This window comes from Eretmochelys imbricata, chromosome 4, assembly GCF_965152235.1.
Source record: "Eretmochelys imbricata isolate rEreImb1 chromosome 4, rEreImb1.hap1, whole genome shotgun sequence".
NCBI lineage: Eukaryota > Metazoa > Chordata > Testudines > Cheloniidae > Eretmochelys > Eretmochelys imbricata.
The window spans coordinates 137,614,220-137,630,899 of NC_135575.1; the positions used below are offsets into that span (position 1 = coordinate 137,614,220).

At 51.6% G+C, this 16,680-nt stretch overlaps 1 protein-coding gene across 1 annotated transcript in view; it reads right to left on the reverse strand.

The window, feature by feature from the left end:
• The window catches only part of MAVS (mitochondrial antiviral signaling protein), a 31,839-nt gene that overhangs the window by 8,161 nt on the left and 6,998 nt on the right, over positions 1-16,680 (reverse strand). Inside the window, exons 2-7 of the mRNA XM_077816025.1 lie at positions 16,179-16,308; positions 13,906-14,080; positions 11,385-11,671; positions 9,590-10,535; positions 7,032-7,378; positions 3,586-4,937 (exon numbers count right to left, since the gene is read on the reverse strand). Coding sequence (XP_077672151.1) covers positions 4,167-4,937; positions 7,032-7,378; positions 9,590-10,535; positions 11,385-11,671; positions 13,906-14,080; positions 16,179-16,295 — 2,643 coding nt within the window. The 5' untranslated portion in view covers positions 16,296-16,308 and the 3' untranslated portion in view covers positions 3,586-4,166. The remainder of the gene's footprint in view (positions 1-3,585; positions 4,938-7,031; positions 7,379-9,589; positions 10,536-11,384; positions 11,672-13,905; positions 14,081-16,178; positions 16,309-16,680) is intronic.

Sequence of the window (16,680 nt, forward strand, 5' to 3'; positions counted from 1 at the left end):
CTGCAGGAGCAGGAGGGGGTAAAGTGCTCAGGAGGAGCAGAGGTGAGGCAGGGTAAGTGAACTGACGGAGCAGGGGGCTGAGCTGATGGGAGTGGCAGGCAGAATTAGCTGCTGGGCAGGGGACAGGCAGATATGGGGCTAAGCGCTCCCGCAGCGGGGCCCAAAATCACCATGCCCAATAAATTTGGGAGAGGGCGCAAGGCTAGTTGTCACACGCACACACTGGGGATGGGTGAGGGAGATCAAAAGATCAAGAGACCCCCACAAAATTTGCAATATAGGGGGTGAAGATTTTTTTTAAAAAAAAAATCTCATGATTTGGGTGGGGGTCTGACTCATGCACTTTGATCTTTTGACACTGGCAACACTGCGTATGTGCCGGGGTGCTCTGGGGTCAGTATACTTTGTGACATTGCTATTGAAAGCAAATGGGAGTTGGGCGCCTAAATCAGAGGGTACATCTACACCGCAGCTGGTGGTGTACTTTCCGGCTTGGGTAGACGTACCTGTGCTAGCTTTGATCGAGCTAGCATGCTAAAAACAGCAGCGTGGCCAGGGGGCAGGGGCTAGCCACCCATGTATGTACCTATGGTCTCAGACAGGATTACACTTGAGTGGCCAGCCCGTGCTGCTGTGGCTATGCTGTTTTTAGCATGCTAGCTTGCTCAAAGCTAGTACATGCACATCCACCTGTGCTGGAAAGTACACCTCCAGCTGCAGTGTAGAAGTACCCTCAGTGACACTTCCCAGCTCCAGAGCAGACCTGCCCTCAGACAGGTTTGAAAATTGTACCCATTATCCTTCTCATACCCCAGCTTTTGAGTGTTTAAACTTAGGAGCCCAGCTCTCCTCAAGTCTCATGGGGATTGATGTTAACTCCTCTAGGGTCCATTAAAAACTGCAGACTAGGATTTCTAACTTCAACTGGGCACATTTATATTTTACGTTTCCCTCTTTTTCTCTGAGGGGGAGAAAAGGAAAAAGCTAAAGGTGGCTTCTAAAACTCAGGGCACCTTCTGCTACACAAGTCTTGCACTTGCAGAGGTTGTTAGAGTTACAGTTGCCTGACACTTCCCATTATAAAAACCTGTTTTCATAATGTTACAGGGTTTATGAACTCTGCTAGGACAGGGCTTGTAACAAACAAGACTCATAAACATGGCATAAAATTGTTTGTTTCATACCCAGATATGCTTAATGCTTACACTGGGACTGTTGTCTTTCAGACAGTAGGCCACATTCTGAGAGACTTAAACTCCCTCCCCAAACTCCATTCATAGAATTTGGCCCACGGATTAATCCTCCTCCACCCTGTGAGATGGGCAAGTAAATATACCCATTATCAAGATAGGGATACTGAGGCAGAGACGTTAAGTGACTTGTCCATGGCCAAAGGGGAGTCATTGTCACAGATGGGATTAGAGCTCAGGAGTTCCTATTCTAGGTTTGGGAACAGGTTACCTCCTCCATCTCCAAGCACATAGATTTTATGTACTGAATTGCTCCCCTCGTTGCTGGCTTGTTGAGGAAAAAATTAAAACCAACCTGCAAGATTTCTTTTTTGTTTTTGTTTTTTAAAGCCTGTTATGTGCTCAAAGTTGTGGTTTTTGTTGCGCTTTTTTTTTTGTGCCCTTATACCCCTTGCATCTTTTGGCTCCAACTAGAAAATGTTAAGATCACATCAGTTCCTGTGAGGTTAAGTGCTATACAGTTCTTACTGCATTCACCTGGCAGAGAACCAATCTGATCTTCTGTTTTACTGCTGGATTATTTAAGGGTTGAACAGGTTCAATTAAGAAGTGGAAGAGGCTCTGCCTCACAAGGTACATAGTTAGTTAGCTGTGAAGACCATCTTGGGACCAGCCTCTCTCTAGTCCCACTGCAGAGCCTCATGCTGGACACGCAGTTTAGAAGCACATTGTGTTTTGGGATGAAATAGGGCAGAAGTTTTCAACCTTTTTCTTTCTGAGCCCCCCGCTATAAAAATTCCACAACCCACCTGTGCCACAGCAATGGTTTTTCTGCATATAAAAGCCAGGGCCAGCATTAGGGGGTAGCAAGCAGGACAACTGCCCAGTGCCCCACATACGGGGGCCCCCACAAAGCTAAGTTGCTCAGAATTCAACTTCAGCTGTGGGTGGCGGGGCTCAGGGCCTCAGGCTTCAGCCCTGCCGGGGCATGTGGGGCAAGGAACAGGGAACACTGTCAGGTCCTGGGCAGTTGCAGAATTGACACCTGGAGAGTTTTACATAAATGGCCACTCTACCATAGCTGTCAGTTCTGATTTCTCATTAGTAAGACTTTGAGTCAATCATGGATTCTGTGATTTTCACAAGACCTCTGCAATTTCCTCAAAATTCCACTGAAGCCAAAGCCAAAGCCCGAGCCCCACCGCCTGTAACTTAGCTTTGCGGGGCTCCGGGCAATTGCCCTGTTTGCTACCCCTTAATGCTGGCCCTCTATACATATCCACGGTTTATTGTTTATTTCCCACATCCTGCCTGTGACTTTCAATAAAATACCCTTGCCAAAATCATGGCCCTACTCCTTAGCAAAACCACTGAGACAATGCGACAGGAAAAGGAGTAAACCTCATGCTCGCTGGAGCAATGAAGCTGGAGGGATATTCTCTGTTCCTTGAATCCTGCAGGACAGTTGCTTCAACTGACCTACAGACCCAGTTACATACATTACCATCACCATGATGGTGGCTGAATTCTCTCAAACTACTTAATTCCCACCCACCCATTTCCACTTAAAGTCTGATTCTACAGTAAAATTACGCCCAGACAATTTGGAGGCCTAGGACTGCAACAGGCAACACCTGCCTTTGCATGTAATCCCATGCTCTGACTAAGGCTATGCAACTTGACAGGTATGGGAAATGTACGCTAAGACGAGAAGGAAACCACAAGATTAGTGGTGTCCCCTGCAGGCATGGGAAGAGAATTTCGTGCTAGTGAAAGGTGACAGTCTATTTGACCTCTCTAGTCACAGAGCAGATACAGCATGGAAGCTGCAGTGCAAACTTCCCCACACTGCCTCAAAGCTGGAGGGACCCCCCTGTAGGCATACAGAATGGTAGTTTAACCTCCATGGTCCATTTTAAACCCGGGCCTCTCAGCTGGGACTGCCACCAGTGGGACCAGCTGTGGGATTTTTGTAACTTGGTTACCTGCTGAGCAGGAGATTTTCAGACCCTGCTCATTTCACACAGGGCACTGAAAAGGCATCAGATGTTAACAACCAAGTTACTGATCTGGTCTGGATTCAAGCCGGTGAGGTGTAAGCTAAGGGTGAAATTCACCCCAGTGCAAAGGGCCTAGTTGCCAGTGGGATTTGACTGGCAAACAGGCCTCATGCTAGCCCTCCATGAGTGAATAGTTGTACCAGCAGCACAGCCATTCAACTCAGCGAGAGCAGAGGATCCTGAATTGTGGACCCAGTCAGTCATACACAAACACATGGCAAGAAGGAAGGGGAGAGTGAACACAGACCCAATCACGAGGCATGGCTGGAGGAGAAAGCCAGAAGAGCCCTCAATGGACCACGTTTGAGTTCAGGGTAGTATCCTTGTTCAGGTACCTGCACAGGAGCTAGTGCCCAGCCCCTCTCCATGCACCAGCATTTTAAAGTTGGGCAAAACCTAGCAGCAGAGGTCAGCTGCGTTTTCTTGACGTTCATACACTTCAGATTCTGCAAGGAAACTCCTTCTCTCAGAGCTGGCAGTAGGAATCCTGAGATTCACAGGACAACAAGCTCTCTCTTGTAGAAAGCCTCCACCTGTCTCTTTGGTACCCCCTTCCACTGCACTGGCCCACAGACAGGTGTGAATAAGAGCATCTGCAGAACGGGTTGCAAATTTCACTGTCTCAGATAAGGGTCCATCAGCGACGGCTTGCATGGTGGGTTGAGGTGCAGCAGGAGAAGGAAAGTATATGAGAAGGCAACTGGTGACAACAAGGATGGAGAAGAGCATAAGGGGGTCAGGCATCTGAGGCCTCATTTCCAAAAAAGACTGAATAGTGTGTTCGAAATTCCACCCTCCAGCCTAGCCTTAAATATGCCAGTTAAAATTCCTATGCAAGAGAAAGCTAAGCATGATGTTTACAGTTGACTTTGTGGCTGAACAAAGTGATGTTCTATCTCTCCACCCTGCTCAACTCCTAATTCCGCAGATGCTTATAGAATAGGAAAGCCACAACAGAAGCGAATGCAGCAATGGCAGCTGGCAGTATATAGTCCTTCAAGGGGAAGGATGTCCCATCACTGTCTTGCTTTGGCCTGTTAATGTTCGAGCCAGAGCTGGCTGGAGATGGGTTCTCATAGACACTGGCTACAACCCTCAGGCTGGGAGCCTCCTCCAGATCAGCGCCAGGATACTCAACCACATGGACTTCGTGAGTTCCCACAGCTGTGCTGTCCCAGGTGCTGCTGCTCTCTGGCAGAAGGGAGGCTCTGCTGGTTTTGGTAGCCTCAACTCTTCTTGGGCCATTGCTGGTAGCCCAAGATGGGAGGGGGTGGTCAGACTGAGAGGAGTAGTGATTCTCTTCAGGCTGATTCCTCTGGGCTCTGCTGGAGCTGGGGCAGGCACTGCTGGATTCGCTTATCATTAGGGGATTGCTGCCCAGAGAGCACTCGCTGCTGAGGAAGAAGCGGTTGGACCTCCCAGAATATTGGACATTTGTCTCGGGTGACTCTGGCTGCCTCTGGGCTGGCTCCTCCACACCTCCGGTGGAGGTTAGCACACCTGGCTTGCTGAGCTCCACCTCTTCATCCGGCTCACTGTAGAACACTTGGCAGCCCCCAGGGGAGCCTGGCAAGGCGTTTTGGATCTTCCACCCTGCCTCCCTTGCGGTGGTGCGAACTGTGCTCCCAGGGAACCCTGGACTGCTTTGGGTCACACTCGGAGCAGGGGGCTTTGGTGCTTGATTTGCCTTCAAGAGACAACAACAGGGACTAGTTAGACCACAAACTGAAGCATGTCACCAGAAGCACTGATGGCACCTGACCTCTTGCTTTGGGGCTGAGTGCTGCAAGCCCAGCTTCAGGCTGCCCCCAGCTTAACACCAATCCCTCCCAACACTCTGTGGCTCAGAAGGAAGGGTCATAGCCAATGTTCCCTCTAATTTTTTCCATCCATGTGCGGAATAAATTTTGTTACGTGCACCAAAGTATGTGTGGATGTGCGCTATCAGTAGGAACAAAAAACCTAGATATAATATATATTTTTTAAAAGTTACCATAGGGATATTACTCCAGCCAGGAGAGGTTGGGCATTATAGAACTCACTACTCAAAGAATTAAATTTAAGTGTAAGAGAAATAAAAATTATGAAATGCATAGACCAGTCAAAACAGAAAAATAACACACTTTGAAAGAATAAAATTACAGAGAATATATGTGCATTGCACGAAGTACCAAGTAGTAACAATAATAGGGTGAGTGAGAGAGAGAGACCTGGGTGGGTGGGTGGGTGTGTGTGTGTGACAGACAGAGATGGTGTGTGTGCTGGCTGTGTGTGAGAGACAGAGATAGTGTGTGCCATGCGCTGTCTCTTTAAGCCACTCACTGAACGCTCTCCTGCTCTGTCCTGAGCCCTATTGTCCTGTCTCCCCTCCCCGGCTCTGTGGAGATGGGGTACATGGGGAGGAGGAGAGGAAGAGACAGAGAGAGTGTGAGCTGACTGCTGGGGAAATCTCAGAAACAGTGCATTGTCTCTTTAAGCAGGCACTCAGCCACTCACCATTCAGACCTCAGGAGCTCCAAGGCCTCCTGAGCCAGGCTGTCCCCTCTGCCCTGCTCTGCAGAGATGGGGTACAGGGGAGGGGGGACACCCTGACATCAGCACCCTCCTCCCCACTCTGCACAGCCAGCAGGAGGATCCTGGGAGCAGCTGCAGGATGGAGCAACGTGGCGGGAGGGGCACCTGAACACACACTGCTGGCTGTGCATGCTCTGATAACCAGCTGGGTGGCATCTGAATGGAGTGGCATCTCCTGCACGGTCGCCCAAGCACGCAGCTTAACAGGGAACACAGGTCGTAGCTAGCTCCCCTCGGCTGGAGGGATGGGAAGCCTCTGGGCAGGTGTGGAGAGGAGGTTATCAGGGCTCTGGAGGACCCTTTGGGACGGGGAGTTGAGGAAAAGGTGGAAGAAGGGTAGATAAACTGTGGGGGGAGTCAAGGGGGGGAACTGGGACACTAGCCACTAAAATGAGCACGAGGCTGGAGGAACTGATTTACAAACAAAGGGGAGAAGAGTTAACGGACAGCCTGGCTGGGGCAAATCTCCACTTCCCTTGTCTGCAAATAGGGTCTTGCCCCATGGCAGCCAGACCACCGGCTGCTATCGGGGCCACTTCCAAGCATAGATAAGGCCCTGGGGACAAGGCCAGGAGGGAGGTTCAACACCTGATCCAACAAGCATTTGCAAACTGTAACCACCAAGGTGGGAGGGGAAGTATTCAGTGCAATGCACAGGGGTCTAACCAGGAGGGTTGGGATGAAATTAAAGAAGATGAAATTCCAGGCTGTTGAAGGGGAAGCTTCCTAACAGTGAGATCTACCTGCCAAGGGAAGTGTGGGAGGCCCCATCATTTTGGACACAAAAGACTGTACAAGCCACTACAGTACACTACAGGGAACAATCTTGTTTACTCCTCTATGCCAAGGGATAGACTAGGTGACCTACAAAACAGGCCTTGCCAGTCTTTGGGGTATGAAAAAGTCTTTCCACCGACTTCAGTGGGCTTTGACTCAAGCCTTTCATATCCATGATTACGGACTGTGCTGCCCGATTCTACCATTAGAACCTCACTCGGTTTAAACAAGGCTCTGGGACAGGGCAAGGAGAATGGAGAGAAAAAAACCTGCAGAAAGGCTCCAGGCTAAAGGGAGCTTGTTTGGCAGGATCTCTCTGAAAGGCTATGGTTCTGCGGGAGACCATAGCTCAGGCAAAACAAGACCATTTGGGGTCATTGTGTACAACAGGATCAAGGTGAACACACATCTAACACATGTGATAACCTACATTCTCCTTTGGCATGGAGGTGCTGCTGCTGTCTGTCTCTCTCGTTGGCAGTTTGCACTCTTGGACAGGAGATTTCAGCTCACCCAGGTCGCTGTTGAACGCTGGCTCTGACGGGTCAGAGGGCAATGCAGGTGAACTAGGCGGAATCACAGCAGTAGAGGAGAAGCCACTAGGGTCAGGGAATTCCACAGCAGGCATGGCACTGGAGAGCTTGAGAACACTCTTAATGCTAATCGTACTGGGATGGAGGGGGGAATTGGTTGGAAGAACGTTGCTGGGTCCAGGAGTTGAAGCTGGGCGTAGCATGTGAGCTGCAGGAGCTAGGATCTGGACTTTGCTTTGAGGATCTGGAGGGAAACAAGGCACAACGTGTATTAATCAGGATGTATGAAATGAATAGGAGTTGTGAGTTCCTTCCCACCGCCCCCAACAATATTTCACTATTTAACAATGGGAAAGTCCCAGTTCAAGGGAGGGGGTGGTCTCCAGAAGGAGTCTCTTATCTGGTGCCTCTTTATGAAGTCACGTTTCTTGGTACAGGGGGAAAAATTTTATACCTGCTCCAAACAAAAAGGGAGGGGAGGAGGTCATTCTGCATTAGGCCTGCCAAACATGAAGCGCATTGTTAACAAACAATGTGTGCAACAGGGGTCTGAGCCAAAGGGCTCTGATGTCAATGGAAAGATACCCCCAATGACTTCAGAGAGCTTTGGAGCAGGCCCATGAAAGAGAACAGGAGTGTGATTGTGGGGCACAGGGTGATGGGTCTAACGCGGGGGTTCTCAAACTTCATTGCACCGTGACCCCCTTCTGACAACAAAAATTACTACAGGACCCCAGGAGAGGGGACCAAAGCCTAAGCCCGCCCAATCCCTGCCAGCCTGGGGAGAAAAGTCAAAGCCCTCAGGCTTAGGCTTTGGCCCCGGGCCCCAGCAAGTCTAAGTCAGCCCTGGTGACCCCATTAAAATTGGGGTTGCAACCCACAGTTTGAGAACCGCTGGTCTAATGAGAGGCACTAAGGAACGGACTCAGGTCAGGCATTTAGTAACCTCTATTGTACTGTAATCTGAGCTAAGAGGTTTGGTCAATTCCAGGTAGACAGGTAACTGAGAATGCTACACAGCATCCTCAGAAACATCTGTCTGCTGCCAGCACCATGCGAAGCCCTACCCTTCACACCCCATCCGTCTCGCCCCCACTGAAAGGTAGTAAGGGCTCCAGCTTATAGCTCTCTTTTCTACCTCCCATGTTGACGAAGTAGCTAAGCTCACTGGCTCCCAAATTCATCTCTCTAGTACCTTCAAGCTCTGAGCAAGGTGTTTGGCCCTCGGCCTGGGCCACAGGGAGCAGGTGGATTGACCAGAGTGCTGTGGGGTTCTCTCTTGGTTCTGTCTCTCACAGCGCTCTGATCCGTAACACAACTCTACAACCTGGACCTACTGCTGGGGAAAGTCTTTGTAAAGAAGTCAGCTGGGCTAGCATAGACAGCAACAGTCACATTCACTATCTGGTTACAACCAACATCTCCACTTTGCACGGGTTCATGGGAAGCCATTTTCTAGTTTTGGTTCATGGGAGGTTGACACCCCCCTCTAGTCCAAGTCCAAACCCAAATCGAAACTCAGCCCAAGATAGCCAAGTTTGGCTTGGTCCCACGTGGCATGTCACCACATTTGGCCGGTTTTTCCCCTGGCAAACCTGATTGAAGGCAGCGCAGGTTGGCAAACCTGCTGACAAACGGGGCCCAAGTCTCAGGTGCATAACTAGGCCAAGAGACTGTCCCTCACTTCTGGGTGTATATCTGTTTCCTATAGGGAAATTGTACTAACAAGTTACTTTTGCCTGGAACCCAGGCACCGGAGCAAGGAGAGCTGTGAATTCAGAGACACCATGGGAGGGGCCCTCTCTTGACACGGGCAAAGTCTGGATTTAGCCTTCTGGGTGGGGGAACAGGAAACTCCAAGACTAGCAAGGTGGTCAGCCCCATTCCTCCCTGTCACACTCACTCCAGGTCCCATCTGCCCCATGTCGCTGGGAAACCAGAAGTGGCTGGGGGCTTCAAAACACATGTGGTACGTGGTGCTGCCTCCTTCCCCAAGCCTGGCACAGCCTTGGCCCAGCCCAGCATTGATGAGCTGCGACGAATCCAGCTTTGGCTGCGCTTAGCCAGCGAGTGGACCAGCCAGTTCCACATGGAGTGGAGTGGCACAATACCAAGAACAGCCTTGCACTGAGTCAGGTGCACCTCTAAGTGTACCTCCCCCACACCACAAATTCTGCTTGGGGGTAGGAGAAGCCAGTGGATGCTATGCAGACACTGCAATTCCCACTGCAGCTGGAAGCCAGTGCAATTTTGATCACAGGTTTCAATGTCCCTAACTCATCCCCGGTGATGAAGATGCTGCCCCCTTTGCACCAGGAGCAGACTAAAATGGCCCTGTGTGAATACTGACGGGGAAAGCTCTTACTCCTGCTGTTTGCTGGTACACTGGCAACGCCCGGGGTATCTGCTAGGCACTCGCCCGACCACCCACCCCAGTGGGAATTGATGCTGCTACCTGAGTTCTGCTCAGGGATCCCCTGGGAAGGTCCAGCAGAGGGGCCTGAAGCCAGTTTTTCAGAGGAGCTGGCCAAGCGTGTTGTGCCGAGATCTAATGCTCCCAAATCATGAGCAGTCGCACCCTCGCTGAGGTTTGTGGGGATGGTGCTCGTCGTCTGAGAGGCGGGCGCTGATCCGATTGCAGGGCTAGAGTCAGTCCTTCCTTTGATGGCTCCCAACTCGCCATAACTGTGTGTGCTTTGTGCGGAATCTCTGATTTGGTGTAGAGGAAACGCATCCCTCTCTCCACCATGGTCTTCTCTCTGCCCCTGGGCACGTTTCTGCTCTGCATCAAACTGGGTCTGCAGGAGGACAGGGTTATGAACATCCACCATGCTGCTCGTCAGGTTCCCATTCTCATAACCCTGCAAAGCCTGAATCTTCTGTTCCCGGAGCGAATCTCCAGCCTCCTGCCCATGTCTGGGGACAGCTCTGTTGGCACTGGCAGCCAGGGGAGAGCGCTCAAAAGAAGAATAGTAAACCTCTTCTGGCTGATTCTTGAAATCCTCTGGGCTAGGAGCGGCGGCCGGCTCACCTCTCCGAACAGGCTCTCCAGGCATGGATGCCTTTCTGCTGTTCCCAATGTTCAGGTGATTCATGTTCCCAAAATACCCACCGTTCACGCAGACCGGATGCTGCTGGCGGCCAGCCCAGTCCTGCCCCTGTCCGCTTGGGTCAAATACTGGTCTGCCTGGCTGAGCCACTTCCACCTCTCCTCTGGGCACACCCCCAGAACCCAGCAGGTGTCCCGCTGGTGATCCAGGAGGTAATTGGACTGCTGCTGAGGACAGACCATCTCCATGGTTACTGCCTTCCTGTGATGCCCTGAGATCAGCTAGTGCTGCGTTTCCAGTGGGTTGGGGACTCGGAGCTTCTCTCCATGGGGTCAGGGCATCTTCTGCAACCTGGAAGAAAAAACGAGATGTGTTTAGACCATAAGAGAATTATTCTTTAGGCCCAAATTGGGATGGAGGCTCCCTCGAGGCGCTGGACAGACCCACCCCCAGGCCTTGTTTTGACCCAAGTGTTCGGAAGGAGACAGAGCCCTGGTGTCCAAACTCCTCTCTCCACAGTGCTGCCTCTACACCTAAGCCCTGGTCAACAGGCAGAGCCCCTTGGAGGTGGTGGTTTACCCTCGTCACTGAACTCTGAAGAGAAGCAAGGACTGAATGGACATGGAGACTAGCTTTCCTCCTCGCCTTGGAGGCAGTCACTCTGGGTTCTCCCCTGCCTTGGGGCCTGCGGGAATTAGGGGGTGACAATCCAGCACTTCCCTAGCACCGAGATCGCCTTTGAACCAGAAGGAATCGCCGTGTGCCGGGGCACGTAGAATGGAACAGCTACCTCCGGAGAGAGAACGTGATTGACAGGGTACCCGGCACATGCTGCAGCCACTTCTCTGTGGCAGGAGCGATGGCAGCACCAGCTGGAGAGAGAGAGAAGGGTCCAGACCACCTTCTGGCCCCCAATCTATCAAACCCATGGCAAAGGTGGGTATTGGGCAGCTGGCTGTAACACCCTGAATCTCTGGATCATGTGCACCAGGCTGGAGTGGCTACAGGGCATCTGCTCTGGATGGAATGGGAGCAGTGCAGGAGCCAGGGATCTGGCTGACTTCTAGCCTCTTCGAGCGGTCAGAACAGCACAGGGGGCTGGGACACAGGCAGGAACTCGGCCCAGTTTTAAGAGTCAGGTTCTTGTCAACCAAACCCAAGAGATATGACGCCACAGGACACTCTCAGAGACCAACAAACCTTTTGCTTTGCTAACGGCTCCATTTCTTGCACAGGAGTATTGTATTCCCCCAGGTCTTGGTAGCTTTCCACTCCAGACGGATTCGTCTGGAGAGGCAGGGGTGTGTTAGGCTCTGGGAGACTTGCTGGCTGCCTAGGCAATGAAGGCGTGTGGGGATTGTTCTCAAAGGTGGGGCCAGCGCGCTGAGGATGAGGATTAACTGTCGGTGGAGGCATCTGAGAGCAAACCAACTTGCAGCTGGACAGAGAGTTATTCACAGCAGGAAGTGGTGCTTTGTTCCGAGGACCTGCAGGAAGAGAGAGCACAGAATATTTGAAGTGACGGGTAATATGGGAGATGGGGAGTACCGGCAGGGGCTGACTTTAGCACTGGCGTGGCCCTAGAAGGGAAGCATTCTGTCTAGTCAGAGGGAAACCAGGCACCGACAACAAATGTACCTTCACTCAGAGGTGCGTCCTCTATGAGGGAGTGAGGAGTTCTTGCTCTCCATGGCTCGTTCAACCTCCCAGCTCTCAGATGAGACAGTCAATGAACAGTTGTTGTCACTGTGACAGCACTTCCATTGAAATGGACACGTCCCCTAGCAACTGGGCTGAGACCCACCTCATCTCACCTAGGCTACGGAGCATTTGTGTGTGTCTGGCACACTAAGCCTCGGCTCATTACAAAAATATACGAGTACAAATACAATCTATAAGCAGGGTAGGGCATCCTGCCAGGCACAGATCACCCACAGAGAAACCAAGAACTATCGATCTCCAGCTCAACTCTCCCAAGTCAGCCTCCCCCACTTGCTGATCAGCCAGGTGCTGCTCCAGGTGAGCAGATGAGGAGAGGAGCTTGCAGCGTCCCCTGAAGCTCAAAGCCAGGCTGCGGCACGCACAGGAGGATTCCAGGAGGTGACCTTACCGCCACCAGACTTCTCCCATTTGTCCCTGGAAGGGACTGTTAGCTTGAGCACCAAAGCCAAGCACGCCAGGACAGACAGGATCCTGTGCTGGACCCCTTTGCCTTCACAAGGTCCCATTCTACCACGCCACTCATTCAACATGGACTAGCTAGTGAGTGAAGAGCCCACAGTCCATATCTTCTATGTGGATGATGCTCAGGGTTCTCTCCCCATCTTACCCAACCCACTAGTGCGTGGCAGTGCCCTTTACCCTGTGCCTAGCAGAGATGGAGGCTTGGACAAGACCTGCAAGGCTAAGAGTTAGCCCATGAGCAAGCGCTCGTAGGTTGGCAGAGGCAGTCACAAGACCGGGTGAGGTTTGTTGCTGCTCCCTGCACTGAGTGACTTTGCTGGCTGTTTGTGACACCAGGTCTGCAAGCTGGGGATGGGTCTCATTGGCTCTCTAGTGGTCCCAGGCAGTTGGAAGGAAAGATCACAACCCGCTTGAAGGGGGGCCAGACCTCGCTACAGTTTTCCAGGTCTGTCACCTGGAGTCTGAATTACTGCAAAGCAGACAACATGGGGCTGCAGCTTCAGGCCATTCAGAAACTCCAGCTATGGCCCAGCACGAAGGTCCAGTAGCCACCTTACCCTTGTGCCCTGCAATTCTACACGTGGGATTCAACCTCAGTGATTTGGGGTGCCAACTTCCACCTCTTTCCTTGGGCCGTGCCACTGCAGAGGAGATCAGCTGAGCAGCTGGAGCCAGCAGCCTGTAGGTTTTAACAAGGGGAAGGGGCAGGTGCTGTTTCTGAGGAGAAGCCTCCAAGGTTTGGAACCTGCTAGTGTAGCCAGGACCTGCTGACTTCCAGAGCAGATGCATCACCAAGCTTTCAAGAAGGAGGTGGGTCGGGAGAGGGGTAAGCGGGTGAAAGGCTGGGGTTAATTTATTAACCCTGCGGGCAGGAGGGATGTAGGAGTCAGACTTTGCTACTGGTGCTGGTCTCTACAATTGATTGGAGTTGTATATTTAAAAAACTTACACCCTCCTAATCACAGCAGTGATAGCCCCAAAGAGACTTCCAGGAAATGGGAAAGAAACAGAGGAAGGATTGACCAGTGGTTAGAACATAAGAATGGCCACACTGGGTCAGACCAAAGGTCCATCTAGCCCAGTATCCTGTCTTCCAACAGTGGCCTTTGCCACGTGCTTCAGAGGGAATGACCAAAGCAGGTAATCATTAAGTGATCCGACCCTGTCGCCCATTCCCAGCACTAGCCTGGGCCTTGGGAGACCAGAGTTCAAATCCCAGCTCGGCCACGGACTGCCAATGTGACTTGGGCAAGTCACTTAGCGCCAGATCCTCAGAGGTGTTTATTCAATTTCAATGGGAGTTTGGTGCTGAAACCTGCTTTGGTGCTTTCGCAAATCCCACAAGGTGTCTACTGGCAGCTTTAGGCCTCTCTCACAACTTGGCCCCCCTGTACCTGTGGGATAACAGCCCTGCCCTACCTCACAGTCAAGACTGCAAGGCGTTGAGATACTGTGGTGATGCTAGAGAGAGTCCCAGGGCCAGGCAGTTAAGAGAGCGCAGCATGTATTAAGGGACAGGTGCTGCAAGGAAACTTACGGACTTGGTGAGCATCGTACTTGCACTGAACCCTGTCTGCGAGATCATGGTGCCTGTTCTTCCTGAGCGCCTCAATGAGCTCCTTCACCCAGCCATTCCTGCATTTCAGGTAGAAGAAGAGCTCCCACACGGCGTGCTCGTTCCCTTTCCTGTCGTCGTGGGCTTCGATCTCTTCCTAAAAATCAGCAGGGAGAGAACGCTGAGAAAGGGGCTGGCTACGGGGCGTTTCATCAGTCTCAGAAGGAGTCAGACAAAGCGCTCGGCCGCTCAGCACCTGGGGTCCTGCTCAGGCCGAGGCATTTAGCCAGGAGTCAGCTGGCAGGATTGCTCAGGGCGAGAGGAAGCTCCAGGAGCCACGGCGCAGTTTGGCAGAGTTCTGTGTTGTGTACTAGGAGGTGGCCCCGTGCTGGAGCAGCAAGGGGAATTGCAAGGCAGGATGGTAACATGTTACTGGGTCTGCGTAGAGCCAGGACAAGCAGGGGTGCCGCAGGTCAGGAGGGATGACAGAGCAGGAGGGCTGGAAGCAGTTACAGCTCACAGAACCTTGAGCACCCTCCATGTTGTACCCTACATTCCACCTCCCCATTGTGAGGACTGCAGCCAGCGGGAGCTCTGGACAGGGGAGCAGGCGAAAGCCAGGAGCAAGCCAAGGCTGGAGAGCAGCGGGAGTAGAGGTTCGGTTAGGGAGGGAGGAGGGAACAGAGTAAGGAGGGGGGGCAGGAAGGGGCACTATTTTTCAAACCCTGCTGTACGGCTCTCCCTTTACCTTTCAAGGTTTTTTTTTGGGGGGGGGGAGGGGGGAGGGATCAGTAAGGGATCAGCAGCCCGCCTGCTAGTCAGAACACAGCCATGTACGCCAAAGACCATACAGTCTCCATGAGCTGCAGTGGCCACAGGCCTAACAACTATATTAACCCTCATACTTCACGGTTTAAGCTGATCACTATTAGGGATCACGAGATCATCTTTCTGCGGGGACAGACTACCCCACCTCTGCCCACTGCAGAGTTCTTGCATCTTCCTCAGAAATACCTGGTGCTGCTCACTGTCAGAGACAAGACACGGGACCAGAGGCACCGGATCCAATCTGGCAATTCCTAGGTTTCCTAATTACCTGGGCTGTTCTTAGCTGGCAGGGCACACTGGTTGGTTACCTGCAACTATGTTGCAGGAAGAGTCTGTCCCTGAGATGCAGACAGAGAGCCCAGGCTGCAGAAAGCAGCTCCCTGCTCTAACTAGGTAGAGACTTCGTGAGCAGCAGCAGCTATAGATACAGCTGCCGCAAAACACTCCCACACGTGGTGGTTTTCTCCCTCTTTCTTACCACACACAGAGCTCAAACCAAGAATTCTCCTTTACTGGCAGCACAATCCACAGAGAGAGAGAGAGAGAGAGAGAGAGAGACAGACTCCTTAAAAACAAGACAGACTTCTCAGGTGTCCTGCCCAGGACGGGCATTTCATGCTGGGGTTGGGACTGGATATGACATGAGTGTCCATGGCTGCTCCAGGGACAGATTGCTGGGTAACATGACGCCAGCTCTGTGTCTCCCATCCCCACCCCCTCCACCAGTTGGTTAGTTTTCCCTCATCACTTTTCAATATTTATATATCTCTGAGACTGTAAGGATCTCTCTGATTTGTGCTCCCTCCTAGTTACAATTCTGGCATCACTGTGTCCCACTGGCTGCATGGCTACTCCTTCTGGGTTTGGACTGGGCTTTATGCCTCCCAGTATCCACCTCTAGTTTGCAGCCACCATCCAATTCTGTATCTGACAAGAGACTGCCTTAGTTTTGCACATCGCCCTGTGATGAGGGATCTGGCAGTGTACCCACTGGTCAGCATGCATTATGTGTCCCCCTCTCTGTGCCTGCACCATAGAGGATGTGAGCCTAGTTACTTGGGAGACTCGATGCTTTAGCTCAAGCTGTGGCAGTTCAAGCTTCTAGCTTTGGAGGTCACAGGTTAGATCCCCAGCCGGTCGGCCACCACACTAGCATGATAGTTCTGGCCAGGAATCTAGAGCAGTCTAGCTTGTTGTTTTCTATTTGTTCTTCCCAGCGATTTGTACATTGTTGTTTTAAGCATTGATCTAGCACGTTGAGCATTTTCCAGTTTGGGGCGAAGTTGCTGGTTCCGCGAGACAGGAGGTTAGAGTTGTGGAGGGATGATATCTACTGTCACCCCAACCCCGTTCCCACACATGTGTGCCTGAACTAGCATGGCAGGTTCAAAGAAGAAAACAGAGGTAAAGAATAAATAAAGAATTACCCTGTCTGCATCAGAGAGACACGGCAGATGGTGAATCAGCTGGCGCACCCGGATGCGATGGAAGTCGTGCATGTTTTCCCTAATGTAGGCATAAACCTTGTCCTCAGCAAACCCCATCTTTGCTTCGCACCTAGGAGCGAGAAGATCAATTAAGCAAAAAAATCCAACACACAGCAGTTGTTATTAGTTAACTTTTATATTGCAGGTTGGCCCACTGTGCAAGGCACTGCACAAACACAGAAAAAACAGATGATCCCTACCAAAAAGAGCTTACAGTCTCATAATAATAATAATTGGAGCTACTCAGAACATTTTTATTGAAAAAAATCCTATGAAAAATGAAAACTTTTTCTATTAAAACTTTGTATCTAACACAGGGATCGGCAACCTTTGGCACGCAGCCCAACAGGGAAAGCCACTGGAGGGCCAGGCCAGTTTGTTTACATGTGGCGTTCACAGGTTCAGCCCATCACAGCCCCCAATGGCTGTGGTTTGCCGTCCC